This window comes from Ceraceosorus guamensis (assembly GCF_003144195.1).
Source record: "Ceraceosorus guamensis strain MCA 4658 unplaced genomic scaffold IE81scaffold_11, whole genome shotgun sequence".
NCBI lineage: Eukaryota > Fungi > Basidiomycota > Exobasidiomycetes > Ceraceosorales > Ceraceosoraceae > Ceraceosorus > Ceraceosorus guamensis.
In genome coordinates, this window is record NW_020290006.1 from 33,996 (window position 1) to 58,977 (window position 24,982).

At 58.1% G+C, this 24,982-nt stretch overlaps 9 protein-coding genes across 9 annotated transcripts; 5 read left to right on the top strand and 4 right to left on the bottom strand.

Moving 5' to 3' along the window:
* Positions 1–1,034: 1,034 nt before the first annotated feature.
* On the top strand, positions 1,035–4,787 carry IE81DRAFT_321269 (ATP-NAD kinase). The gene is made up of 8 exons (XM_025513288.1): positions 1,035–1,559; positions 1,618–1,759; positions 1,827–2,094; positions 2,159–2,353; positions 2,412–2,766; positions 2,830–2,906; positions 2,966–3,155; positions 3,220–4,787. The coding sequence occupies exons 1-8, from the start codon at positions 1,070–1,072 to the stop codon at positions 4,308–4,310; spliced, it is 2,808 nt and encodes a 935-aa protein (XP_025371537.1). The 5' UTR covers positions 1,035–1,069; the 3' UTR covers positions 4,311–4,787.
* On the bottom strand, positions 4,509–5,827 carry IE81DRAFT_345617 (hypothetical protein; the record flags this gene model as incomplete). The annotated part of the gene is made up of 5 exons (XM_025515935.1): positions 4,509–4,820; positions 4,905–4,995; positions 5,058–5,338; positions 5,416–5,652; positions 5,720–5,827. The coding sequence occupies 5 exons, from the start codon at positions 5,825–5,827 to the stop codon at positions 4,509–4,511; spliced, it is 1,029 nt and encodes a 342-aa protein (XP_025371538.1).
* A 318-nt stretch (positions 5,828–6,145) lies between these two features.
* Positions 6,146–7,552, bottom strand: IE81DRAFT_321272 (hypothetical protein). Its single transcript, XM_025513289.1, has one exon. The coding sequence runs from the start codon at positions 7,351–7,353 to the stop codon at positions 6,268–6,270; it is 1,086 nt and encodes a 361-aa protein (XP_025371539.1). The 5' UTR covers positions 7,354–7,552; the 3' UTR covers positions 6,146–6,267.
* Positions 7,553–8,123: 571 nt separating this feature from the next.
* On the top strand, positions 8,124–8,780 carry IE81DRAFT_18472 (hypothetical protein). Its single transcript, XM_025510733.1, has one exon. The coding sequence runs from the start codon at positions 8,272–8,274 to the stop codon at positions 8,650–8,652; it is 381 nt and encodes a 126-aa protein (XP_025371540.1). The 5' UTR covers positions 8,124–8,271; the 3' UTR covers positions 8,653–8,780.
* A 1,074-nt stretch (positions 8,781–9,854) lies between these two features.
* Positions 9,855–13,224, top strand: IE81DRAFT_18483 (hypothetical protein). The gene is made up of 5 exons (XM_025510735.1): positions 9,855–10,505; positions 10,580–10,747; positions 10,818–11,903; positions 11,970–12,569; positions 12,635–13,224. Exons 1-5 carry the CDS (start codon positions 10,160–10,162, stop codon positions 13,114–13,116), a joined length of 2,682 nt encoding a protein of 893 aa, XP_025371541.1. The 5' UTR covers positions 9,855–10,159; the 3' UTR covers positions 13,117–13,224.
* A 438-nt stretch (positions 13,225–13,662) lies between these two features.
* IE81DRAFT_18498 (hypothetical protein) lies at positions 13,663–15,967 on the bottom strand. The gene has a single exon (XM_025510736.1). The coding sequence runs from the start codon at positions 15,806–15,808 to the stop codon at positions 14,000–14,002; it is 1,809 nt and encodes a 602-aa protein (XP_025371542.1). The 5' UTR covers positions 15,809–15,967; the 3' UTR covers positions 13,663–13,999.
* Positions 15,968–18,149: 2,182 nt separating this feature from the next.
* Positions 18,150–20,889, top strand: IE81DRAFT_321275 (putative methylmalonate-semialdehyde dehydrogenase mitochondrial precursor). Its single transcript, XM_025513290.1, has 7 exons — positions 18,150–18,573; positions 18,661–19,532; positions 19,607–19,900; positions 19,983–20,080; positions 20,176–20,193; positions 20,274–20,337; positions 20,418–20,889. Exons 1-7 carry the CDS (start codon positions 18,295–18,297, stop codon positions 20,479–20,481), a joined length of 1,689 nt encoding a protein of 562 aa, XP_025371543.1. The 5' UTR covers positions 18,150–18,294; the 3' UTR covers positions 20,482–20,889.
* Positions 20,703–24,196, bottom strand: IE81DRAFT_18656 (hypothetical protein). The gene has a single exon (XM_025510747.1). It carries the CDS (start codon positions 23,917–23,919, stop codon positions 20,923–20,925), a length of 2,997 nt encoding a protein of 998 aa, XP_025371544.1. The 5' UTR covers positions 23,920–24,196; the 3' UTR covers positions 20,703–20,922.
* Positions 24,070–24,709, top strand: IE81DRAFT_18808 (hypothetical protein). Its single transcript, XM_025510757.1, has 2 exons — positions 24,070–24,170; positions 24,262–24,709. The coding sequence occupies exon 2, from the start codon at positions 24,310–24,312 to the stop codon at positions 24,676–24,678; it is 369 nt and encodes a 122-aa protein (XP_025371545.1). The 5' UTR covers positions 24,070–24,170; positions 24,262–24,309; the 3' UTR covers positions 24,679–24,709.
* The last annotated feature ends 273 nt before the right edge of the window (positions 24,710–24,982 follow it).

Consider the following 24,982-nt stretch of genomic DNA (forward strand, 5'->3'; position numbering starts at 1 on the left):
AGCTATAATCTTGAATGCGTGATGCGGCCTTCAGCTAGCATTCAGCCCAGTTGTGAACCTTGCATGGCGTCTCATGTACATTCGTGCTTGAGTGACTCATCAGCAATCATCAAAGCACTATATAGAATCGTGATTGCTGACGCAAGGATCGTGATGCATGCTGGGCATTCACATCATCATTCTGATTGTGACTGTGTGCGGTAGCCAGGAGCTCAGCCGCGGGTTGCCAAGATTCACCTTGCGGCTTGCGTCGTGTAGTGAGGCCATTCGTGCGTGATTGATTCTTGAGTCACGGGTCAAGCACGAAAGGCACGTCTGTTGCAGTCTTGAGTCTTGGCCATCAGCAGCAGCTGATCGAGCGATCTGGCAGATGGCGATATAAGGTGCGGCGTGGCAATTCAGCGCGATTCACGCTTTAACGCTATGCCGAAACACAAAAACGACCGCGGCAAGCGGCAACGAGTATAGCCGCGCGGGTGCCCAAGCAAGCTCATCGCAGTTCCATTAGGCATTCGTGATTCGAGTCACAGAGTCTTGGTCGAGTGACTCGACCCTCAGATATCACACTCTGCTGTTGGATGCGCCGCGGACGCCCGCGTAAGGTATGAATGAGGCGCTGCCCGCTGCGGAGCACGTTGTTTTGGTCGGTCGTACGGCGAGGCAGCGGCAGCCATGCTGGTGGAACACACGCGCGCGCAAGGATGACAGATCGTGAGTAGTAGTCACCAGTCGTGAGTCTCGAATCAAAGATTGGTGATGGTGAATCACGACCGAGGCTTCACGCAGGCGCGTACCACTTCACAAAAGACATCCGTCTACCCCGCGCACCCTACCATCCGGCTATCTATAGGCGCACGGCGATACGGTATACCTTCTCAAAAATGTACGCCGATCAAGACCCAACACGCGCGCATAACGATGCTGCACGCGCGACTTCACACGTGCGCGCACGGGCGCACGGCGCGGGCGTTTTGTTGCTGATCAATCGTGAGCAAGTCGTAGAGATCGCGCATACATCACCACCATGTCCTTGTCTCGCATCCTTCACGTCTAACACTTCAATCTCACCATGTCGGAGCAGCCTGATCGCGGTCTCGGTGTGGGGTCTAGTGGATCACCGCCTCCTCCCGCCGGTCCGCCGGCTCCCCCGCTCCCGTCTCCATGCTTTGTGCATTCGTATCTCGATGCGGGTCTAGGCTCCTCTGCTCGCAGAACGTGGCCAAACAGAAGCGATGCGCACGTCCATACATCGAGAGAGCGAGGTGCGGAGGTCTATGCTCCCGGGGGCTACTTTGAAAGCGAGCACAAGATGCGATCGAGTCCGCGAATTGCCGGCCCCAGGCCTCGTCGCAGGGTCCACATCCCTCCCTCCCATCGGCATTCTAGAGGAGCAGCCGAGCCGAGCAGCGAGAGCTCGCACAGCGGGAGCGAAGGCGGGTGCAGTACAGGCGGCTCTGTATCGGATGAGGAAGGGGATAGCGAGAGCGATCACATGCGGAGCTTGACGCGACAGCTTGCCGAGACTGCAGTCGGCGTGCGAGAGATGAGCAAGCAGCTTGGTGAGTATGGTAATGGTGCTTCATGCATGGCTCGTTGCTCACGCCGATCTCATCACAGGTCAAGCAAGAGTCAAGTCCAACATCCACTCGGTCTTGATCATCACAAAGGCGCGAGATAATCATCTCATCTCATTGACGCGTGAGCTCGCCATCTGGTTGATGCAGACGCCCAGGAGGGGCAGAGATACGGGACTTGTCGTGTGAGTCGTGGGCCTTTCCCCTCGCATTGATCTCCTAGCTGACGGTCGCTCATCGCTTCCCACGCAGCTACGTCGACTCGCAGCTGCGCAACTCTAAGCGTTTTGATGTAGAAGGCATACGACGAGACCACCCGCAATTCTTTGATCGCGTGCATCGTGGTCAGCATTCGTCGCAAGCCTCCGCCTCCACTCCCAAAAGTGCAGGCTTCGAGACGCCAAGTGCTGCATCAAGCGCTTCGAGCAGCTCGAGCCAGTCTCGTGAAGATGGGCAGCTCCGATTTTGGACGAGCGACATGTGCAGCCGTAGTCCGCACCTGTTCGATATCGTCGTGACAGTGAGTGCGCATGGGTGCGCGGATCGGATGCAGGCCCTCACACTCTCAGCGTCCTGTTTCACAGCTCGGTGGAGACGGTACGGTACTATTCTGCTCTTGGCTGTTCCAGCGAATCGTTCCTCCAGTGGTGCCATTCGCACTGGGCTCGCTTGGATTCTTGACCAATTTCGACTTTTCCAACTACGCCAAGGTGATGAATTCAGCCCTTGAGGATGGGATACGAGTCAACTTGCGCATGCGTTTTACAGCAACCGTATACGTGAGTCCTGGGCGCCTGGACTCTGTGATGCTGCTGCTGACCCTGTTCTTTTATCCAGCGCGCCACCCTGCCTACCGGCTCTTGCGAGCGGAAACGGCAACGCGCCATCAGGAGCGGCAAGACTGGAGAAATTATTATGCGCAATATTGCCGAGGGAGGTTGGGACAGAATCGAGTCCCCTGTTCCGCAGGGGTCCGACTTGCGGGGCCACATGTCAGAGAATGGTAGAGATCCGGGCAACAACGACACTAGGCCCGCTGGCCCTCCCCCTCCTGCTGCGGCGATACCCCAGCAGCGCAAAGACAAGGAGGTCATGTGCTTCACAACGCGCCCAGTCGAAACGTTCGAAGTCCTTAATGACTTGGTGGTCGACCGCGGGCCAAGTCCCTACGTCAGCCTGCTGGAGGTCTTTGGTGCGTGGTGCGCGTGCGCTGCTTTGCCCGCGATACGTAGCTCACCTTGTCTGCCCCTTGCAGGCAATGAGCATCACATGACCACCGCACAAGCAGACGGGTTGTGCATCTCCACGCCCACCGGCTCGACGGCGTACTCTGTGAGTAGGCGCTGGGGTGCATCCCTCCTCGATCCTGCTGATCCATCGCTGCCTTGCAGCTTTCCGCTGGAGGATCGTTGGTGCACCCGGAAATCCCTTCTATATTGATCACGCCAATCTGCCCTCACACGCTCTCATTTCGGCCCATGCTGCTCCCAGATAGCATGGAGCTACGCATCGCGGTGCCATACAATTCGCGCAGCACAGCTTGGGCAAGCTTTGATGGCAGAGGTCGAGTCGAGCTCAAACGTGAGTCGTGGCGCCTGCTGGCATGCGTAGGCCGCTGCTGACTTGGCGTGCGTCATCCACGTAGAGGGCGATCACATCAAGGTCACCGCTTCACGGTATCCATTCCCAACGGTCTGCGCCGAGAACCAATCCATCGACTGGTTCAATTCCATTTCTCGTACGCTCAAGTGGAACGAGAGGCAAAGACAAAAGTCGTTTGTGGTGGTGGAAGAGGGCGCGGAGAAGAGCTCGTCATCAGAGCCGAAAGAAGGTCAGCGAAGCGAAAAGAGCCAATCAGGTATGCAAGGAGCGGGAAACGAGACGGATGACAATGAAGACGATGTAGAAGCAGAGGCCGAGACCGAGGCATTCGACATTGACGATACCGATACAGCTGCGCCGACGCGAACAGCTAGCCCTGACCCGGATCCTCCCCGGTCAGCGGCATCGCTGAATCAATTTGTAAGGCGCAACTCTGTGCGCTCGAGGACGAGCAGCGGTCATCACCACCATCATCACCCCAACGGCCGCACAATCAGATCAGCGCCCACAAGCAATCGAGCTTCATCCGAGCATCTGAACAGATTTGGCATGGCTCCACTGACACGCGGAGACAAGCCAACGACGAGCGAATCCTCTCCTTCCGATACCAGCAGCAGCCCCTCCGCGGCCGGCCTTGAGAAATCCGAGCGCGATCAGAAATTGCTCAGTAGTCCGGATCGGTTCGGTTTAGCGGGACCGCCCATGCCTCCGCGCAGCATCAGCGAGCGTCACTTGGCCAGCGCCGACTTTAGGCTGGACGACCCTTCGCCGGGACCGAGCGAAGCGCCACTGTCCCTGTCTTCTCAAGATTCGGCTGGACTTCCTCGGCAAGCTGCAGAACTGCAGGCACAGACTCGCAGGTTGAGTGGAGAAGCGCAAGCACAGACGCGAGGTCAAAGCGGCGAAGGAGCAAGTACGGCATCGCAGCCGCGCCAGGGTACGGATGCAGCAGCACCTGCCGGCACGGAGACGAAATCATCCATTGCTTCCCGGCGCTCGTCCTCGCAGCGCAAACAATCTCGTCAGAAGAAGGTGGCGTCGGTCGACCCGAACGGACGTAGATCGAGCGGGGCGGGTGCCGCTCTGATCGTGTATGGACAAGACGAGTCTGACTCGGATGATCTGACCGAATGAGGCGATGCAGCCAATCTCATGTCCACGATGTGCATCATTCTTGTGGTCGTCGGTGGCGCATGTGTGGTGGTGTCATTGCGAGAGCGTCCAAGGCGAGCGTCCAAGGCACGGGTGCTGCCGTATGGTACAGACGTAAGGTTGAATTGTCGGGAGTCGCGCGTGCGAATCCTTGCCCGCCTGCTTCGCGCCCTTTGCGCCCTAAAGTCCAAAGTCTCGTCCATCCTCTGGCGCGTCGCTGATCTTCTTGCCGCCTCCGGACTTGCTTTTTCGACTTCTTCCCCACGCAACGCGCACTTCTTTGCCATCAATCAAGACCTTGACTGCGCAGCGCATAGCTGCGCTCTCCGCATCTTCTCGCCTTTTGAAATTGACAAAGGCGCACTTTGACGTGGGGACGTGGGTGATGGACTTGATGCTTTCGGGCGCTAGATTGGGCACCGTCGTCACAAAGTATGTCCGCAAAGAGTCCTCGGTAGCGGTGGGTGGCAGGGACGATAGGAAAAGCGATGTCTGCGGAGGGGGGGGGGGGGGGGGGCAAGCAAGAGATGAGCTTCGCCATCGCGCACCTTTACGTCATCCACGTCGTCCTCTCACAATAGTCTTGTCTTCTGGTGGTGCGAGGCCCGCTTCGTCGGCTTGCGTGCGCAAGATCTTTTTGGCGACCGGGTCATTGCGCCCGAGGTAGCTGTGAAGACGAATCTGTCAGACGTGACGGCATCGACATGGGCGCACCCGTGTACTGCTCACCGGTCTTTGATGTTTTGCTTGCTCAACTCGTTATCCACCGGCAACTCGTGACGAAAAGGACAGGCATCACCTCGCGTGCAGTTGCCCTTGGCGTAAAAGCTGCACAAGTGCGATCGGTTCCTCCTGTACGGATCTGATGAAGAGGTCCCACCAGCACTGCTGCTGGGCGCGGCCCCCATTGGATTCCCTCGCTGACGAGAAAGTTGCTTGAGCAACTCTGAGCCGGCACGAGAAGCTGGGCCGGAAGAGGGCAACAAGGACTGATCGCCACCTTGTTCAGCCTGATGGATGTGCGGCAGTCTCGACCTTCAGCACGACTAGCGGCACCACAACTTGGAGAGGCCAGCGACAAACTCACTGCCTGTGCCTCTAATCGCTGGACATAGTACAGCTTGTTCTTCTCCCCGCTCGGCATCTGATTCTGCAAGCCCATGGCAGTGTCTCTGACCTGTACCGGCAAGCCATACTGCAAGTCGAGCACACACGTCTGGCATACATTTTTGATCTTGGCGCACGTCGTGCACAGTTCCGTCTTTTTGAAGCGCATCCCAGAGCCAGGGTTCCATCGAAACACTGTGAATGGTCGGTCGCAGATCTGTGGGTCGCGCATGGCGTTCGTTAGGTGGACACGCAGTGATCCGCGAGCGACAAGACCCACTCACCTTGCATTCCTTTCCCATTGGCTGCTTGCTCATCCTCACGTACGGATTGGGGCCTAGGCACGTCTCGCAGAGGATGGGCGTCTCCGCCTCTTCGGCTTGATTGCTCATGCTGTGCGGCGGCGTGTGGTGCGAAATGATGAGGGGCTCGGCGCTGTGAGATGCGGGCGTGCGGGCGTGCTGCCGTACTCGCGACGCTCGTGGATGTGATGGTTGCAAAAAGAACGCTGGACTGCTTCATGATCCGTTCAGCCTCGGTCGATCGGTCCAAATCCGCGACGCGATACGTCCGAAAAGAGCTCCCGTCACGTGATCTTTACGCGGGTGTCACACTCAAGACTCGTAGGCTTGTTGTTCGACGCGGCCAGACTCAAGAATCACAATCACGAATCAAAAGGGTTACGATTACGCTCTCACTCCGCGCGCACTCCGAGGAACACGGGGCCCAAAGAAGGGGTGCGCAGGCGATGCGATTCCGGGTCAAAACTGCATAGACGTACGTGTACACATGGTTCGTTGCTACGGAAGGCCATCGGTGATCGAGCCCGCGTCTAGTGAGAGCGACGTTGCAGGACCAGCCTGCTTTCGAGGACGTATTTATCCTTTGCACTATCCAACCTCTCCTTGATCCATTTGCGCGTTTCGGCAAGGGCCTCCTGGATGGACGCGAGACGGACATCGCTTGCAGAGAGCTCTGCAGTGACGTCGACTCGATGCTCAAAGGCAGCGCCACACAGATCGCGCGCGAGTCGTCCGTTCAAAAATCGAGCTTGGGCTTCTTTGTACGCCTCTTCGTCCGCACATACGTGCAGTTCTCCGTCCAATGGTCCGCTCCCGCTGGAATACTCCACCCATCGTTCGCCTGCAAGCTCAAAGCACGCCACAATGGCTTGTCCTATCAGGCTCTCCACGCAAGGCTCGGGGTTTAAACCGCTTGCACACTGTCGCAGCGCTGCGCCCAAGCGCTCCCGAGCCGTATCAAAGATCCAGCGTCGACTACTGTCCAACGAAGCGAGAACATTGAGCATCTTTGTCGTCTTCTCGATCGCCCATGTCGGTGTGAGGGCGGTGAAAGTAGGCGATAGAGGTTGGTGATTCGAGGACGGAGAGGCAGACGCGTCGATGGATCGGGTGGGGCGATGACCAGCACGTTGCGCTGCATTGGTCGAGCTTTGCTCGCTCGTGCAGCTATCGGAAAGTGGCGACGAGTGCTTCTTCGCCCGTTTGTTGTCATGTGACTGTGAGCGACTGTGTACGACGGGTCGAAGCGTCGTCGCATCGCTAGACACTCTTGGTCGCTTGCGAGCAGCACGGTCAGCGCCGCTGGTCGAGCTCACGTTGGGCTTTGCGGGCAGTGCGTGCTGAGCCGAGCGCGGAGAGCCTCCGCCTGGATGACCCTGATGCAGATGGCTTCGGCCCAGCACTAGTGATCCGGCCTGCATTGTAGCAGAGTCTCGCTGCGCATCGTGATGTTGATGCTGTGGAGCCGGCGGCGGCGGCGGTGGCCTCCTCGGCAAGCTCGGGTGAGCGTTGCGGCCAAGCATGGCCAGGCCAACGTTGCTGCTGCTTGCACCCGAGGTATCGGAGCACATCCAAGGAGCTCTCGAAGGAATTGACGCGTTCGCTACAGCGTGCATGACGTTGGGTTAGGGATCTCCGTCTTGACGTTTTGCTCGTTGTCGTCCGATACGTTCTGCTCGGATCGTCGCTTGACTACAATGGCGCAAAGACGTCGTGGTAGCCTTCTGAAGCGTAAACTCATTCCCAAGAGCTCGTTCATAAGCGAAATGGGCTGCCCCCAAATATGTTCCCACCGTCCTAGAGACCGAAAGCCACTTCATGGCGCGCGACCCTGAAAGATGTCTTCCTCTCGCCGGGAGCCACACGATATGAGCAGCGAGCTGCATGAACCTCTTGATTGCAGGACGGCGGACGGCAGCTCCCGCTCTCCTCACGAGGCACGGCATCTTCGGCATCATTCGCAGCGCGGAGTTATCTCGTGTGCGTACTCATACCTACCGTAAGCGGGAGTCTGTACGAGACCTACGCTTGCTCTCGCGCCGCTCAGGCGCTGTGCGATGTGCGCTGCGCCACTCGCACTCGCACTCGGACTCAAGACCCACCAATTGTACCTCCGCATTCAGGTCCCCATGTTTAGAGAAGCGCAGACAGCAGGGTCCCGTGAATCACCATCGAGTTGCAGGGCACTAGCGAAGCGCGTTCGGAGGGCTGCGGGCGGGGGAGCAGTCGACCGCTGACAAGCCGCTGCTGCTTGTCAGCTTCACCTGCATGAACACACAACAGCACCCAAGTCGCGACCTTGACGAGTGCCAAGCTTGCTTTGTGCAGCAAGTCGTGGGCGCTTGCAGCTGCAAACGAGAAGTCGCGAAGTCTTGGCAAAGCAGCAGCAGCAGCAGCAGCAGCAGCAGCATCACGTACTTCGTGCAAAGAGCGAGAGAGAGCACATCCATCGCGCGCTCAGCAGAGGTGCAATCGTTTAGAGCCCTTGCGACATGCCATGCGTAGACCATCTTTGCCTCGATGACAATTAGTGTATGATCGGATTTTTCGTGGTCATGGACCCCGAGTCGCCGTGCTCAGATTCGATTGCGCGTCCAGGCATGTGTAGGCTACGTGATGATCCCATCCGCGTGCGACATGGTCGAAGATGCCTGCTAGGTGGATGCCAATGTCGTTCGAATGATAGCTCTCCCAGAGGCCTGCGACTCGGAGCGAAAAATGGCTCACCCTTACGTCCATTCACATTGTTGGGCACTCGAGGGCTTGCGATTCAGCACTTGTCATCAGCCTACGTGCCAACAGGCACGAGACTCGCGACTCTTCGCTCTGATTCGAACGCGCGACCTCCTCTGCCAGTCGAGGTGGATGCGGACATTCAAAGGTCGTGTGGTCGAAAGCGGGCCATCGTGCTGTAAAGCAACATTTTGATTTCGATTCAAGATTCTTGATTTCCGTGATTTGGCTCTTGAGCCCGTTCAAAAGATCCACCAAGTCACGTGCTGATCCCCAAGTCACCGCCATGCGGTGTAGCAAGATGGAAATGCCGACGAGGCTGTGTGCGTACTCCACGTACGCAACACCGTCGTGAATCTCGCTGCTGGTTGGTGCATTCCCGACGCAAGATCAACTACGGACCGTGCTAACGCACGCTGAGCGGAGCGCCATAGAAGAATGCGAATGCGTGATTGCAACGACCGATCGAGATCGCTGCGATCGCTTTTGAATATTCCAAGGACACCCACGCTACCGCGCTTGCCGTTACAGCACAGCCCGCCGCACCTAATTATTGATGCTCATGCCGAGAACGTCATCTGCTCGTGCTGCTGGGTGAACGCGCTGATCAAGAATGGCATCGAGATTGCGAACTTGGCAGTAAAGTCGTTGGGACAGCTGTCGATCAAATGGAGAGTCAGAGTCGTAGTCACGACTCGCTGGCGCTGACAAACCCTCGGCCCAGACTGAGAGCAGAACAGCTAGCGGACCGTTGCATGCGTTGCGTGCGTACTCGTGACTGCAGCATCCGCGCGGCGCGGTTCGAGAGCCGATGCTTTATGCGATCAAAGCAAGCAGGCAGGCCGGCCTTCCCGACTCCGCCTCCGCCGCGCAGCACAGCACAGCCGCAATTCAGGATGGCGCACTCACAACCGCGCGCGCCGATCAAGTCGCTTTGATACTCACGCAGAAAGAGTGTGAGTGTGAAGGTTCGAGATTGAGATTGCGATTGCGATTGCGATTCTCTTCGTGCACACTTCGCGTCACCATCGATCACATCGTCTTTCCTCATGCCAAACAGCACCCAACGCACTGGTGACTCGACTAGCTCACGACTCACGACTGTTCGATCGCCACTCAGACTGTCTCGCACATGCACAGCTCAACACCCACCGCGCGCGCTGTCATAAGCAACCCATATACTCACGACTGTAGCTCGTACGCGGGTGCGCCGCAATAATAATTTGTGTCTCATCCGCGGCGTCAGCACATCCTCATTGCGGCGCACGCGCGCGCATCGCCAAGGGCTGCACCGCCTCGTTCGTTTTTCTCTCCGCCGACCGGCCCATACATATGCTGCATGTGTACGCGCGGGCAAAGGGCACACACCGTGCACACCGGCCGCCGCTCGAAAAGGCTTATTTTGACTCAACACTCGTGACTCTTGACTGTCAGACTCTTCTCTTTCGAACGAACGAGCGACGCGCCTGCCTTCGCATCTCTTTCCCCGACCGCCTGCCAGTCAGATTCGCTCTCATCTTTCCACCTTCAAACGTCTTCGTCGCCAGCTTGGAACATTAGATTGCCTCAGCACGCATCCTAGCATCCCAAAGAATTTCCTTTGCCTCCGCCGCCTGGGCGAAACGACTTCTCCCACACGCACGCACGCACGCACGCACGCACGCACGCACGCACGCACGCACGCACGCAATGAACGATCTCAGGATGGCATTGGCTCCTCATATGGAGATCATCTCGGGTCTCTGTGCAGCGCACGGCCTGCAGCACGACTCGGGCGTCGACTTTGGGGGAAGCGGAGCGGAGAAAAGCTGGCAGGGTAGACCGCAGCAAGCGGAGCACGCTTCTGGACCCTCTAGCGCGCCGCTCCTTTCAGACGGAAAGCCAAAGCTGAACATTGCCTCATCATCCGCTTCTAGATTGGCTGCCAGTCCACTCGTCATGAGTCCTGCTCCCAGAAACGATCATGATGACGAAGCGGATGCGTGGGACGAGGTGGCTAGAATGCTCAAACCGATCGGAGATACGCTTAGAGGCGGTGAGTGGCGAGCGGTCCATTTCGACCCAGTGTTGCTGCCAGAGTCATTCTTTCTGATGCGCGCACCCTCACAGACCGCTTGAGAACGCCTTTGGGGAGCTCAGACTTGCCCAGCAGTGTCGTGCACATTCTCGGCGTTGCCCGGCGCCAGTCTGTACTTGCGAATGACAGAACATCGGCTAGCGAAGCCGATGCCGTCACGGAATGTTTGCGGATCGTCGCCAATCTATGCATCGACCATGGTGAGCTACGCGGACGATGCTTGACTCTACGTCCGCAAAAGCTGACTCCGCTCCTCGCCCCCATTTGCAGCCGACAATCGCACGCGCTTCTTGGACGTTGGAGGAGTGCAAGCCGTCATTTCGACTCTCGATGGCATTTTCTCCGGCGGACCCATCCCCACCGACCCTTCCGCTTTGCAATTCTCGCCCACTTCCCTCAAACTCTTGCGGACAAGCGCAGGAGCGCTGCTCAACCTTGCGCTGGAGCATCCGGGCGTGCACCAAGCACTGCGTTCCGAGCATCACCTCTCTACATTGGCCAAGCTCGCTTCTTGGCCTCGCCTCTACGTCCCGGGTGCTTGGTCAGCCGAGCGCGTCCACCTTGCCAGAGCTGCGCGGAGTAGCACAAGGGGGGAAGAGGACATGCAGAGGGTCAGAGATGCAGCTTCCACTGCTGGCTGGGGCTGGAGAGTCCTGTGCGACGTGTGTGCGGATCAAGAGGAGCCCGGCGAAGCAGATGGGGCAGACAAGGATCAAAAAGAGGCGGAAGCGGAATCAGAAGCGGACCACCCACTAGAACTCCTCTGTCGAAGCGAAGGCTTCAATGGCCTCTTCAGGCCCCTCGTTGCCATGCTCGTGGCTCAACGGCCCTCGGCAGAGGGCACGGTACTGCCTTGGACAGATGACGACGTGTCCGATCTAATATCGTCAGACTCTGACATTCTTACGTTGGCTGCAGAGCTTTTGGAGACTGCAGGTCGACGATCGAGCACCTTTAGGAGTCGCAGCATGCACGCGATCGACTTGGACACCCACTCTGCCCGCCTACTCTCCGATCTGCCAGCCTTGCCCACACCGCTGGCGTTGTTGATGCATTTTCTAGACGTGTCGACGTCTCCTCCATCGTGGGAAGGTCAGGGTGTTCCAGCAGCATCAGATGCGGAAGCGCTCAGCGAAGCTAAAAAGACTTATTCTCTGGCCAAGGCTAGCGTGGCTCGGGCTATCGTGGCTATCAGCGGCGAGGATGAGAACATGGACAAACTCTTTGCGGGCGGAATGCACGACGGTCGCAAAGAGGGATGGTTTTTGAGCACATGTGCAGACTGGATGGGAAGGCGGAATAGGGAAGATTTGGCTGGGACTGCTCTTTTGGCGCTGGGCAACTTGGCGCGCAAAGGTGAGCAAAGTTGTGGGATACCTCTTTTTCGCGCAACGTCTGACCTCCTCCCACACTCTCGCCCAGACGCCAATTGCATTGCGTTGGTCAAACATTCCGCTTTGCTGCCCACGCTCGTCTCTCACTTGCAGACAGCCGAGCCGGACATCAAGGTCATCTACGGCTGCGTCGGCTTGCTCAAGAACCTCTCCATTCCTGCGCCCAACAAGTCATTGCTGGGTGATGCTGGACTTTTGGAACTAGTGTCTCCATTCTTGGATGCCAAATACGACAACGTTCAGCCTCTTCAATTCGCCACTGTCGGTCTACTGAAACACCTCTGCGCTGGCGGTCAGCTCCAAAATGCACTCAGACTCGTACTTGGCAAGTCGAGCGACAGGACGCCGTTGGGGATTTTGTTGAGCGTGCTTGGCAGGACGGAGGATGTGCCTACCCGCATGGAAGGCACACGCATCCTAGTCAACTCTATCAAGACATTGTGGCAAGCTCAGCCTTCCGGTGATGCTACCTCAGACTCGAAGCGCGCCGAAGCCAAAAGTTTGTTGTTGGGAAACGAAGCCGTTGTGACAGCCTTGTCAGAGATGGTGCGAGCAAGTCACAAGTATCCGGTGCTTGTCAACGAAGGTATCTTTGCTTTGACACTGCTCTCAACAGAGCCTGCTGGAGGTGAGTCGAACCAGAAATTCGGATCTTTGAGAGTGTCTGCTGACGAGTGTTCGTGGCGTTCACAGCCATTGCGGTAGCCGAAGCGATGCTCAGGATAGGTGAAGTCCCATCTCGCAAGGATTCCGGCCAATCCGCATCCGCGACCATCTCCGACCTCTCCGCTTCCGAACCCACCACGTCCAACGCAGCAGCCGCTGCCGATGCGCACACTCAACATCCCCAACGGCAAGACACTCTGGACGCGTATCGGAAACAATCCTCCTCGGCATCTTCCAGCACTGCTTCGCCGCCCAGATCCATCGACATGGTGTACTCTGTTCTAGCGCGCAGGGACGCTAGGATGCCCCCCGCATTCGCAGCCAACGCTTGCTCTCTCCTCGAAGCTATTGCTGAACAAGCTCAAGCCGGACGGCAAAAAGGCTTGATGGAGAAGATTTCGAGGGAACTGTTGCCTGCGCTAAGACACCTCAATGAGGAGGGCCCTTCTGAAGTCATGCCACAGGCTGCGGCCACGCTTCGTGCCGTTCAGCGTGCTCAAGAGCAGTAGGGGGCAGCCCAATCTTGCCGGGGGAATGCGTCTCGAAATACCTCGACCGCGTCGCGGCGCCCCTTGCCCAGTCTCATTCCTCACCATCATCATTTCCTGTGTATTTCCGCACATGCCTATTTGACCATTTCGCTCTAGTGAGTGCGTGCGTGCGCGTGTGCGTGTGAGTCGAAGCATGAATCGAGGGCAGAAAAGCCACTTGTGGGCGCTTTGATATGAAGACACTTGTCCAAAGCGTCGGTGATACAGTGAAACTTGCAGGGCGTGGAGTCGTTGGTAAGGTATGGAAGGATGCATATCAATCTCATCTAAAGCTAACACAAAATCTGACGGGATGGGTCGCCAGTGACAAGTCTCTCAGGCTGTGGGTGCCGCGTCGCCAGCTGGTGCAGCAGCAGCAGCAGGGGCGACATGCGGAGCGGGAGGTGGTGCGCCAGGTGAGCGCACGATTTGTGCTCTGCATAGAGGGCAAGAGTTCTGCATCGGGGTATAGCATCGCATGTGAGCGCAGACAGCGTACGGGCCGATGGAGAATACAACGTCGCCACTCACGCTAGATGACTTGGCCCACTGATCAACACAATGAGCGTGGAACAGGTGCCCGCACTTGAGCAATCTAGCCTCGTGTTCCTTGGACGAGCCATCCGTTTCTCGCGCCTCCGAAGCCGCATTGCAGGCGCTCTCCCAATCCTCGAGACAGATCAAACACTTTTCGGCCGTATTCTCACGCAAGTCTCCTTCCGCTACGTGCTTTGCGATAGTGTCCCGTGTTGGCACAAGTCGAACGAGATTGGCGCTCTCGATCTGTTCTTGCGTCAAAGTGTTTGGCTGAGAGCGCATTCCATTGACGCGGGAAAGGATCTAGAAAGCAACCACTCGTCAGCTAGGCACACAAGAAGTCCGATCCGTGCCGCTGGCTCACCTCCATGGCCAACATGAGATCTTGAGCTGCGCGGGACGGGCTAGCCTGCAGCAAAGGATGATCCGAACTGTACGTTCCGCCTCCAATAAAGAGAAGGTATCTCGCGTAATTTGTGTCCGGCGCGCTCTCAGCCTCTGCGCTCGTGCTCGTGTCGACGTTGCTCCTCGCCTCGCCACCCGCTGATGGATTGGCGCTCTGAGCCCGCTCGCCTGTGGCAGCAGCAGCAGCAGCTCCAGGCGGAGCGTCTCGTAATTGAGGGTCTACGGGCACGCCAAAGAGACCCCCGGGCTCGTCTGCCCCCAAAGAGCGAACGCCGATCACGACGCACGGGACAAGGGCAGATGGGGATGTTTGCGCATTCTGCTCTCCAGAGCGGGGGGCCGATCCGAATGTCGCTTGTTGGCGCCACGGGAGCCTGTGGATAGCGTCTTCAGACCCTGAAGGCGGCAGACTGCTGGCTCGAGCGCGGCTCGGGCCCGAGGGCGTCGCACTCGGCTGAAAGGGCGTCGAATTCTGGTCGTCTGTCTGGGCAGACGCCGGCACGGGTGTAGGGTTGAATCTGAACAGACGGTAGAAGGCCAATTGGCCATGCTGAATGTCCTGCTGACGTCGCGTGCGCGTCTCGTCGTCAATGCTGCCATCAGACATGTACATTCTGGGCAAGCTCCCGTCAGTGTTTGACTCTTGTTCGCTTTGCTGAGCAGCACTTCTCTGCGACTCGCCCTGGGTCGGGCCACCTAAGGGAGGAGCAGGTAGATCCCTCACAGCAGCGGCAAGATCGCGCGACAAATTGTACATGAAGCGCTCCCAGGAGCCTTCTTGGCCCTGCTGCAGTTCCCTTCCCCTGGCTCTCTCCAAGAGCGCCGCCATTTCATGAGGACTCTGTCCCGTTCTCTCTGCCGCAGCATCGGAAGCCGAGGTGATGTCCAGCAGCGAGCGCCGTGGCGACTCATTCGATGGTCCGCGGGCGTGTCCGGCTAGAAACGAACCGGCGCGCGCGAGCGTCGGACCGATCCTGCTCTCATCAGGCGTCTGAGAGGCGAAAGAAGGTTCGGGGCTGGCAAGGAACGTGCCACGTTGCGTTCGACGAAAGATGTTTCGTACGAGGCTGATTAGCGCCAATCGAGTCGCGCCTCGCTCGCCGCGCAACATGGCTTGAGGAGAACTATAACTGCGCTCTTGCGCTGCAGCGCCATTGTTGGAAGACAAAGAAGTGGTCGAGACCTCCTCGCGAGCATTCGCGGAAGTGCGATTACGTCTAAAGACCCCACCGATACCGTGTGCAAAGTGGCGAAGGGCAGAGCGGACGACGCTCGAGGCAGAAGATCGAACGGAGCTGATCGAAGAACGGGTTCTACCGCTGGTGCTTCCAGATGCGCGGTGCAATGCGCGTTGGCCGGTGCTCCGGCTAGATGGCAAGAAAGGCCCCTCAAAAGGCCACACTGGCGGGACACCTGCGCGACGATGAGCGCCTAGTCTGTCTGACGATCCTTCTGGAACAGTGCTACTCGGAGAAGAGGCCTCGGCACGTGCTGCGCTGGAGGGCTGAGCGCTCACACGTCGAAGCGCAGCGGCAGCAGCTGAGGGGGCCATTGCCCGCCTTCCATATCCGATACCGTCCATATTTCCACGAATGCCCTGCGCAATTTCTGCGGCGGTCGATCCAGTACCTGCACCACTGTTGCTACCTCCAGGGGCTTGACCAGATGGTCCGGATATGAGCGAAGCCGCTGTAGCTGCGGCGGCCACGCTACAAAGATGCGACAGCATATCCGCCTGTTCCACCAAGGTCGCTGCTTGCGCTGTTTGACCTCTCGTGCCGCCTGCCTGAGACGATGATTGTGTAGAAGGCTCGGAAGATCTCGAGGATGTGGCGCTGGGACCAGCTTCTGCTTGGGTCTCGCTTTGAGCGCCCAAAGTTGATTGACTTTGCGTGGGACGGTTGGTGGACTCGGAAGGCCCGTCGACTGTTGCATGCGGACTACCAGAATCAATGCCTTGCGCACGAGGGGGTATCGTTCTGGAGATCAGGGCTCCTTGTACAATGACGGCTGGGAAAGAAAAGTCTGGCAAGTCAATACGGTAGCTCAAGGGCAGCCTCGCACCTGCTGATTGCAATAGCGATACTCACTGGTTCCCACGCGGGGTCTCGGCTCCTCTCTGGCCCCGCCTGTTGGCTGGGCTTGTTCCCCGCTACGGTCGTCCGAACGTGCGGCGCCTTGGCCGAACGGACCAGTCGCACCCATGCCACTTTCACTACCCTCGTGTGCGCGGTCAGATGCCGGATCAATGGTGGGAGTCGAGGCGTCATCCGCGGTAGGCGTCCCAGCAGCGCTTGCATTCCGGGCACCTCCCTGTAGCGCCGCATGCCCGTGACCTCTGAAGGTCGCTCCTCGTCCGAGGCCCAGAATGTCCTGCAAGAGAGCCAACAGCGTATCACTGGGATGGTCCAGCGGGTCTCCCTCTGTAGGCTGGAGTCTGCCGTTGCCTCCCGGCAATGCGCCTGGTGATTGCAAGGTAGGGCCAGCGGCCATGCTAGGGAAAACAAATGCGCGGCCAGGAGCTGGCAACATTCCCAAGGCAGAGAGAAGAACGGCTCGGGCGCGGTTAGCGGAATGCTCTGCGGATTCGACTGCTGTGCGAGTGGGCGCGCGCTGATGCGTAGCGCCTACGTTTGTAGTGGTGCCCTGCGAGCTGCTGAAACCTTGAGCCTCAGGCAGACTTGTCAATCCTGGCGCGCTGGCTCCCCCGCCCGACGATTCTGTCGTGCTGGAGAGTGAGGATGATGTGTCTGCTGCTGGAGACGTTGTTGGGGTGGCAGTGCGAGCGGTGGAACCATTTCCTGACAGCGATGCCGAGCTTGAAGCTGCCCCGCCTTGACCACTCTCAAAGCGCGGATGGCCTGATGGGCCTGCCTTGGTGTCTCCACCATGAAGTTGCATGCAGTCTGCATCCCTCGCCGACCTCTGCTTGCCCTTGGTGAGTTTGCAACCAATGTGAACTCGCGAGCTTCCAGGGCGCGCTGTCTGAGCCTCGTCTTCGCCCTGCTCGTCGACGATGATGCCTGTGTCAATGTTCGAACCATCTTCCCTGTCCTGCTTCTCGCTAGAACCAACCTGCTGACTCGTGGACCTGGTGATTCTTCTTCTTCGACTAGAGCGTTCAGGAATGTCTACGGCCACTTCTGTGGCCCCTTCAGATTCCGCCTCTCGCGCTCTGACTCTGCTCGAGTACCGTGCCTCTGCCATGACGGGTTCCGTGTCCAAACCGCTCACATTTTCTGTGGATCTGGTGCGAGGGCGAGGCATCTCTTTATGTGGCGCGCAGAACCAAGGAGGCAGGTGTGGGATGGATGAGCGGCAAGTGATGCACGCCTATTCCGATCGCAAGCGAACTCCCCAGGGGCTTGTGAGGTGGCTCGCAGAGACGTGGGACCCAGGGAACGCGGTGTGGCGATAAGCAGACGAGAGACTGTGGAACGGCCTGGATGGTCAGAGTAGCCCGGATGCGGGAGGCAATGGACGACCTTTGTCTGTCAATCTGCTATCGCTTTGGCCCAGCAGGCCGGTGCGAGGATCGTGTATAGGAGGATATGACGCTGCAACGCAAATGACGGTTCAAGATTGAGTCTGAATCAATCAAGGGTCACGAGTAGGCAAGCGCGTGCATGACCAGCTAGCTAGCTACGCCTCTCTCTCGATCATCGCGTCACCTCACCTGCAGTCGTGAGTCCAGCAGAGTCCTGACTTTGAACTCAGGACCGTCAGTCACAGCTCGATCCATGATTACGCCCCGGCGGCGCAAGTCACCGGTGGACCCAGCAATTCGTGATTGCGCACGCGCCGAGTGGAGAGGCGCTCGATCCATCCGTGCCATACCCGCTTGGCCATGCGACGCACGGCACCCCTTACGCCTCGTCGGTGTTCAAGAGTCGAGCCCCGCAGAATGGATCACGTGATACCTACTTTCGGCACCTCGGGTCCTTCGGCGAGCCGGCTTGATCCCCGCGGATCAGTCGAGCCTCCCCCGCGCTCGCTCGGCCCCGCTCGCCTTGACCAATAAGCAGCGGCAGCATGTGCAGCCAGCAGCAGGGTTCCCCCTCGACTCGGCGTAATTCTCATGAGCATTCATTCACGATTCTAGGCTTGCCTGCGTTTTGGCAGCAAAGGGTCCATCGCTGCGCACGACGACGACGCGCTCATTCTCTTCGAATCGTGCACACGGCGACCACGTCCATCGCTACACATTCCTAGAACATGGCTACCAAGATGCTACTGGGTCGCAGAGGTCCCAGCCTTGCGCACCTCAGCTCCTCCACACGTCTGCACTCTCTTCTCCCTCGCGCCTCCTCAACAGCAACAGCATCAGCTTCCTCTCCATCCGAGTCCACATTGGGCTCCTTAGCTCACTCTAAAGCGCAAGATGTGGATGCAAAGTGGAAGGGAACCTCTGCCTTAGGTGGCACCACAAAGAACTTTGTGCACGGAGAGTTTGTAGAGAGCAAGACGGATAGATGGGTCGAAGTTCGGGATCCTGTAAGTGGTCTGTCTCGACCCAAAATGACGTGTATGCGCTCTTTCGTGCTATGCTGATGACTTGAAATGTGCCCCACTGTGCCGCAGGCCACCCAAACGATTCTCTCTCGTGTGCCAGACACTCCTGCATCGGAATTCCAACAAGCTGTAGACTCTGCCTCGTCGGCTTTTCCGGATTGGTCGGCCACCTCGGTGCTCTCTCGACAGGGCATCATGCTTAAATACCAAGCCTTGATTCGATCTCATATGGATGATCTCGCAAACAGCATCGTGTTGGAGCAAGGCAAGACGTTCGAAGATGCCAAAGGAGATGTCTTGAGAGGTCTGCAGGTGGTCGAGACGGCTTGCAGTATTACGTCTACATTGATGGAAGAGAGATTGGAGGTGGCAAAGGATATGGATACGCACGCAAGGCGCGTTCCCCTCGGTGTCACTGCCGCCATTTGCCCCTTTAACTTCCCAGCCATGATTCCGCTCTGGAGCATTCCCATGGCTACAGTCACCGGCAACACGCTCGTCCTCAAGCCATCAGAGAGGGATCCAGGAGCTTCGATGATCCTTGCCGAATTGGCCACCTTGGCAGGCTTTCCCAAGGGTGTCTTGAACGTGGTCAATGGCACAGTCGATGTGGTCAACTCTATCTGCGATGCGCCCGAGATCAAAGCCATCAGCTTTGTAGGGTCCGACAGAGCAGGCGCTCATATTTACAATCGAGGCACTTCCAACGGCAAGAGGGTCCAAGCGAACCTGGGAGCAAAGAACCACGCAGTATTGATGCCAGACGCGAATCTGGAACATGCGCTCAACTCTATTGGAGGTGCTGCTTTTGGAGCTGCAGGACAGAGGTGCATGGCTCTGAGCGTCGTCGTCACTGTTGGTGATGCCAAACGCTTTGTCCCTATGCTCGTCGAAAGAGCCAAGAGTCTGCGGGTGGGAAGCGGTTTCGAGGATGTGGACCTGTGAGTCTACAGTGCTGGAAATGAGTGAATGACGTGCATGCGCCTGCTCATCGATCCGCCTTTCCCGCCCCCAGCGGCCCCTTGATCTCCCCGCAAGCGCGCGAAAGGGTTATCGAGCTCACCTCGTCCGTCGAGTCTGAAGGCGGACGCATCCTGTTGGACGGTAGATCCTACCGCAACTCTGCCTTCCCAGAAGGAAACTTTGTCGGACCCTCCATCGTGGAAGCTGGACCTGGTATGAAAGCGTACGATCAGGAGATTTTTGGGCCGACGCTAGTCGTGCTCAATGTCCCAACGCTCGAAGACGCTGTCGAGGTCATCAATCGAAACAAGTATGGCAATGGGGCGGCCATCTTCACAAACAATGGGTGAGCTGGAGAGAGGGATGGTGTCATTGCCAAGTAAGAGCTCGAGCTGACATGCAGGTTGATTCTTCGCAACGCGCTACAGCGCGACGGCTCGCAAGTTTGAAAAGGACATCAATGTCGGGCAAGTCGGCATCAATGTTCCTGTCCCAGTGCCTCTCCCAATGTTTGCATGGAGTGGAAGTGAGTCCGGATGTGGCGGCAAGCAGACATTTGCACCAGTGTGCATTGGGAGAAGACTACTCACATCGTGCGCTTCCTGCTGTGTTGTACAATAGACAAGGGCTCGGTCATGGGTGAGTGTGGCTCGGATGATCGCTTTTCCTATGGTCCGTCTTGCTGACCACCAGCGCCTTCCATGACGCTGTCATCACAGGCGATATCGGCTTCTATGGCAAACAAGGTCTCAATTTCTACACCCAGTTGAAGACCGTCACTTCGTGAGTTGTGCTCTACGAGGCATGGTCATTTCTGCATGCCTCACTCAACGTCTCGACATACTTCGTCGTCGTCCGCGCAGTCTTTGGAGGAGCGCAGATGCAACTAGCGCCACGGCCAGCGTCAACATGCCGACCATGTCGTGAAGCATGATTCGGCTACTCGTAATTCATTCTGCCTCTTTTGTCAACCGAGGCTAGCGGGCACAGTCAAGGTACTCGCTTAAAATAAATGACAGCACAAGTGTCAACCTCTTTAGAGGGGAGAGTGGATTCATTGATCGCTTGGAAGCTACATGCTCGCGCCCCTTGCCAGAAGAGGGCGACCTATCGGGACTTCTTTGGTGCGATCGAGCGTCGAGAGAAGGAGCGATCGAACGGGAGAGATACAATGGGTTGAGCGTTGGGAACGACTACTTTCACATTCGGAATTTTGGATGGATCTTCATTCGGTGGAGTGAGTTCACGACCGATGCTTGTTTCAAGTTGCTGTTCGACAAAGGAAAGATTGTCATATCGGTCAGCGGCTGCCCCGCGTCTGCGCTCTGGAGCCATCTCAAGCTCACTTTGACTCGAAACACTACTTGCCTAAAGCGAGGCCTTGTGCTTCAGAAGGAAGTCTTGCCAGCCGCAGATCTGCGCATCTTCTTGTGCTTCTGGTGTCTCTTGTGCTTCTGGTGCCTCTTCATGAGAGTCAGGTCGTTGGAAAAAGAGTCCGGGCCGATGCTTCTCTTCTGGGAGCGATCTGTTGCGTGTTGAGAGGGCAAGAAACGAGCACATCAGCAAGCGGTGAGCTTTGACATCGGTCCGAGACGTAGCCATCGACTCACCACGGTTGGAAAGGGTACCGGTAGCGTCCGAAGCCTTGCTGTTTTTGGGATCTTTAGTGGCAGAAGAACGAGGAGTAGTTTTCGAGCCGTGGTCAGCAATCTCGTCAACGCTCAGAGTGTCAGTTCTCCTCGAGTTCCTCGAAGAGCTGCTGCCACTGCTGCTATACGAGTTGCTGCGGCGGCGTCGGCGCTCTTCTTCTTCAGCGCCACTTTTGCCGCTCGACTTCTTCTTGCGGCATTTCTTCTTCTTGCTCTTCTTGCCTTTCGAGCCCGAAGACGAAGAGGACGGTGCCTTGTTGGCGCTAGCGCCCATACCACCCATGCCGCCTCCCATTCCACCGGGCATGCCCATACCGCCGCCCATTCCGCCGGGCATGCCCATACCGCCTCCCATTCCACCTGGCATGCCCATACCGCCGCCGCCCATTCCACCTGGCATGCCCATGCCGCCGCCCGTAGCCCCTCCGCGTCCGCTGCTTGAGCCCCCCGATTTACCACTTGAGCTCGACTTGCCTCCACCGCTTCCTGTGGATTGAGTGCCAAGCCTTTGACCTCCGCCCGCACCTCCCATGCCGCCCATGCCGCCCATCCCTCCCCCCATGCCTCCAGGCATACCGTGCCCGCCGCCCATCCCTCCCATGCCTCCTCCGACGAGCCTTCGACCCATTCCTGTGCTCAGTGATGTTCCCCCCAGTCCCGGCATTCCGCCACCCGAGCCTGCTTGAGGCATCGAGGCAGAAAGCCGAGCATCGGATCCTCCAGCATTCAGCGAGCTTTCGGCTCCGTTGCCAGACAAGCTCATCCTACCGTGACCTACTGGGCTTTCGGCAGCGCTCGACAGGCCCGTTCCACCACCGTCGCCGCTACCACCTCCTCCGCCGCCCAGTAGACCCATTCCGCCGCCACGACCGCCGTCACCACCACCCCCACCGCCGCCCAGTAGACCTATTCCGCCACCGCGACCTCCTCCTCCGCTGCCCAATAGACCAATCCCACCGCCATGACCGCGATCGCCATGGCCTGGTCTCATCGCCTCCCTGCCGTGCTCCTGGCTGGCAGGCACTTCGTGCGAATCGGCACTAGACATGCCCAGTCCGCCGGGTCTGTCCCGATGATCCCCTCCACCGCCCATGAGACCCAGTCCGCCTCTGCCGCCACCGAGTCCACCTCCGCCACCACCAAGTCCACCTCCGCCACCTTGACGTTCTCTCCCGCCACCCATCGAGCCCAGCCCGCCAAGACCACCAGGACGCTCCCGGCCGCCGCCGATGCCGCCGCCGCCAGGCCTCAGGCCCAGTCCGCCGGGACGCTCCTGCTCGCCCTGCGGCCTAAGCCCTGATCCCAACCCCGGCATGCCTTGCTGCTGAGATGGAGGAGAGCCTCCGCCGGACAGCATACCACCGAGACCCGCAGGCGGTCCTTGGTTTGGCGGAGGTCCTCCGCTCGGAGGTGGTTGAGCCGGCGGTGGCTCGCTTGGAGGCGCGTTACCATTGAGCGATGGCTCAGTTGGAGGCGCATTGCCGCTCGACTCCGAGTGCTCGGTACTCCCAAGCTCCGTTTTCTCTTCCTTCTCTTTGGGCTGCTCGTTCGGCGACGGGTGGTCGCTCATATTCAAGTTGCCCTGATCCCCGGGCGTATCCACTTTCTTTGGATCCTTTTCGCCCGCAGGCGGATTGCCTCCTCCCTTGTTCGGGTCTCCCTCTTTCTTGGGTTCCTTTTCGTTCGGATGCGAGCCGCCGCCAGGAGGCGAGCCTCCCTTACCCGAGTCTCCCTCTTTCGGAGGTTGTCCCTGGCTCGGAGGCGGATTCGCGCCACCAGGAGGCGAGCCTCCCTTCCTCGAGTCTCCCTCTTTCGGAGGTTGTCCCTGGCTCGGAGGCGGATTCGGGCGACCAGGAGGCGAGCCTCCCTTGCCCGAGTCTCCTTCCTTTTGAGGTTGTACCTGGCTCGGGGGCGGATTTGCGCTACTAGGAGGCGAGCCAGCACCACCCGCAGGTGGTGTTTGGCTTGGAGGCGCGCCACCGAGAGCCAATCTCTTACTCAAGATACGATTTCCAAAAGACGAACCGAGCGGCTTTTGCTGTCTACCTCCCTTCTTCAAGCATCCTCGAGCTTTCGCACCAGAAGTCTCACCTTCTTCGCAGTCAGGAAGGTCGTCCTCGGTGATGGTGCTGGTGTCGTCTCCTTTTCCATGTGCCGAGGAAGATCCAGCGGTCTTTTCGAATCCAGAGTCGCCGAGCTTGTAGCTGTTGTCTAAGCTAGCACCCGTGGTCTCCTTGCTATCCTTGCTGCTCTCCTTCTTACCCTTGTCCTTCGATTTGCTTCCAGATGCGCCAATTGGGAACTCGTTCTCGTCGGGGCCCTTACTGGGCGACTCGTTTTGCTTGGTGCTTGAGCCCTTCTTGGTCGAGCTGCCCGTCTTGCCGGTGTCTGCGCTGTTGTCGTGGCCTTTGTGTGAACCGGTATCGGTGTTGGAAACGCCGCCGCTGCCAGTGTTGGAATTGCCACCGCTACCAGTGTCGGAAGAACCGCCGCTGCCGGTGCTCGTGTTGCCGCCTTTAGTGGTGCCTTTGCCGCTGCCGTTGCTCTTGCCAGTCGTGGGAGCAGTGTCAGTGCCGGTGCCAGTGCCGGTGCCAGTGCCAGTGCCGGTGCCAGCGCCAGCTGAGCCGCCAGTGGTACCCTTGGCCGTTGCGGCTTGCTTTCCTCGAATGTTAGCGCCTTCAACACCAGTCTTTTGACCCTGGTAGGGCTTGCACATCGTTTCGGGCTTGCAACCTGGAACTGGAATCTGTTGAAATTCGGCATACGTAGGCGTGGGGCATCCGCAATTGAGACACTCTGCGCGAACCAAAGGTCTTGTCAGCCCAGCGTGTCGACAAGATCTGGCGTGAGCAACACGCACCGCAATACTGCAGCTCGTGGTTTTGGTCCTTTGGTGGCCAAATGTGACCGTCGTACGTGGGCTTTACGTTGGCAAAGTCGGCCAGCTAGAGGACGAAAAGTTGAACGGTGAGTTGGTTTGTAAAGCAGCGGACTGTCGGGCAGCTGCGCTCACCTTGCCGCCTGGGCTGTAATAATCTTTCTGCGAGTTCGAGAATAGAGGCGCGCTTGGCACGTATCAGCAAACTTTGCATACGCCCACACGCTCATGTGGCAATCTTGGGCTCACCGAGTAGCAGCCTTTCAAGTTGTGTGGGCAGATCATGGGCATGTTGACGTAAGAGCGACCAGGTGCTCTAAAGAGATGGAAGCAGGTCTTGTCTCAGCACAAGCCGTCGAGAACCAAAGTCTCTGCGACGCACTCGTTCAGCATGGCGCCGCCACGGTCCCAGAATCCACACATGTGCATTTCCGGATCGCCTTCGGCGAGATCGTCAGCCGTTGGCTGAACAGAAAAGGCGGTGCAAGTCCCTGGCAACGTGGTGTAGAGCAAGCGTCAGAGGCAGCATTCCAGTATTCTGGCGACCTGGCGACCAGCACGGTCAAAACTCACCGTAAGGGTAACCTTCACGCTTGATGTTCGAGTCATCGACAAGGAAATACGCGAAAGCTGTCCGAAGACTCTTCAAGATTAGCTTTTACGATGTTTGAAGCACTCGACAGCATCGATGCTCACCGTTGGGAGAGATGCTACAGCCGTACAAAAGGACAGAAAAACGTTCAAGGGACAGTCTCGGAATTCTCACGCATTCACATGCACACTCACCGACAGTTGGAAAAGCACTCGGCCATTTGAATGCCTTCGTTGGTTTTGCCTGCGCAAAGGGTGAGGACATAGATGAGCGCTGGAGCAGTGTCTGGCCGACACACGGTCGACACGC

Excerpts from the sequence above, each read along its gene's own strand:
- IE81DRAFT_18472 (XM_025510733.1), top strand. The coding sequence starts at position 8,272 with ATGATCGGATTTTTCGTGGTCATGGACCCCGAGTCGCCGTGCTCAGAT.
- IE81DRAFT_321272 (XM_025513289.1), bottom strand. The coding sequence starts at position 7,353 with ATGCACGCTGTAGCGAACGCGTCAATTCCTTCGAGAGCTCCTTGGATG.
- IE81DRAFT_18808 (XM_025510757.1), top strand. The coding sequence starts at position 24,310 with ATGTGGCAATCTTGGGCTCACCGAGTAGCAGCCTTTCAAGTTGTGTGG.
- IE81DRAFT_321269 (XM_025513288.1), top strand. The coding sequence starts at position 1,070 with ATGTCGGAGCAGCCTGATCGCGGTCTCGGTGTGGGGTCTAGTGGATCA. Across the intron at positions 2,095-2,158 it reads TGTTCGATATCGTCGTGACA|CTCGGTGGAGACGGTACGGT; the intron begins GTGAGTGCGCAT and ends CCTGTTTCACAG. Across the intron at positions 2,767-2,829 it reads CAGCCTGCTGGAGGTCTTTG|GCAATGAGCATCACATGACC; the intron begins GTGCGTGGTGCG and ends TGCCCCTTGCAG.
- IE81DRAFT_18483 (XM_025510735.1), top strand. The coding sequence starts at position 10,160 with ATGAACGATCTCAGGATGGCATTGGCTCCTCATATGGAGATCATCTCG. Across the intron at positions 10,506-10,579 it reads CGGAGATACGCTTAGAGGCG|ACCGCTTGAGAACGCCTTTG; the intron begins GTGAGTGGCGAG and ends GCACCCTCACAG. Across the intron at positions 10,748-10,817 it reads CAATCTATGCATCGACCATG|CCGACAATCGCACGCGCTTC; the intron begins GTGAGCTACGCG and ends CCCCATTTGCAG.
- IE81DRAFT_18656 (XM_025510747.1), bottom strand. The coding sequence starts at position 23,919 with ATGTGCAAGCCCTACCAGGGTCAAAAGACTGGTGTTGAAGGCGCTAAC.
- IE81DRAFT_18498 (XM_025510736.1), bottom strand. The coding sequence starts at position 15,808 with ATGCTGTCGCATCTTTGTAGCGTGGCCGCCGCAGCTACAGCGGCTTCG.
- IE81DRAFT_321275 (XM_025513290.1), top strand. The coding sequence starts at position 18,295 with ATGGCTACCAAGATGCTACTGGGTCGCAGAGGTCCCAGCCTTGCGCAC. Across the intron at positions 18,574-18,660 it reads GGGTCGAAGTTCGGGATCCT|GCCACCCAAACGATTCTCTC; the intron begins GTAAGTGGTCTG and ends ACTGTGCCGCAG. Across the intron at positions 20,338-20,417 it reads CAGTTGAAGACCGTCACTTC|TCTTTGGAGGAGCGCAGATG; the intron begins GTGAGTTGTGCT and ends TCGTCCGCGCAG.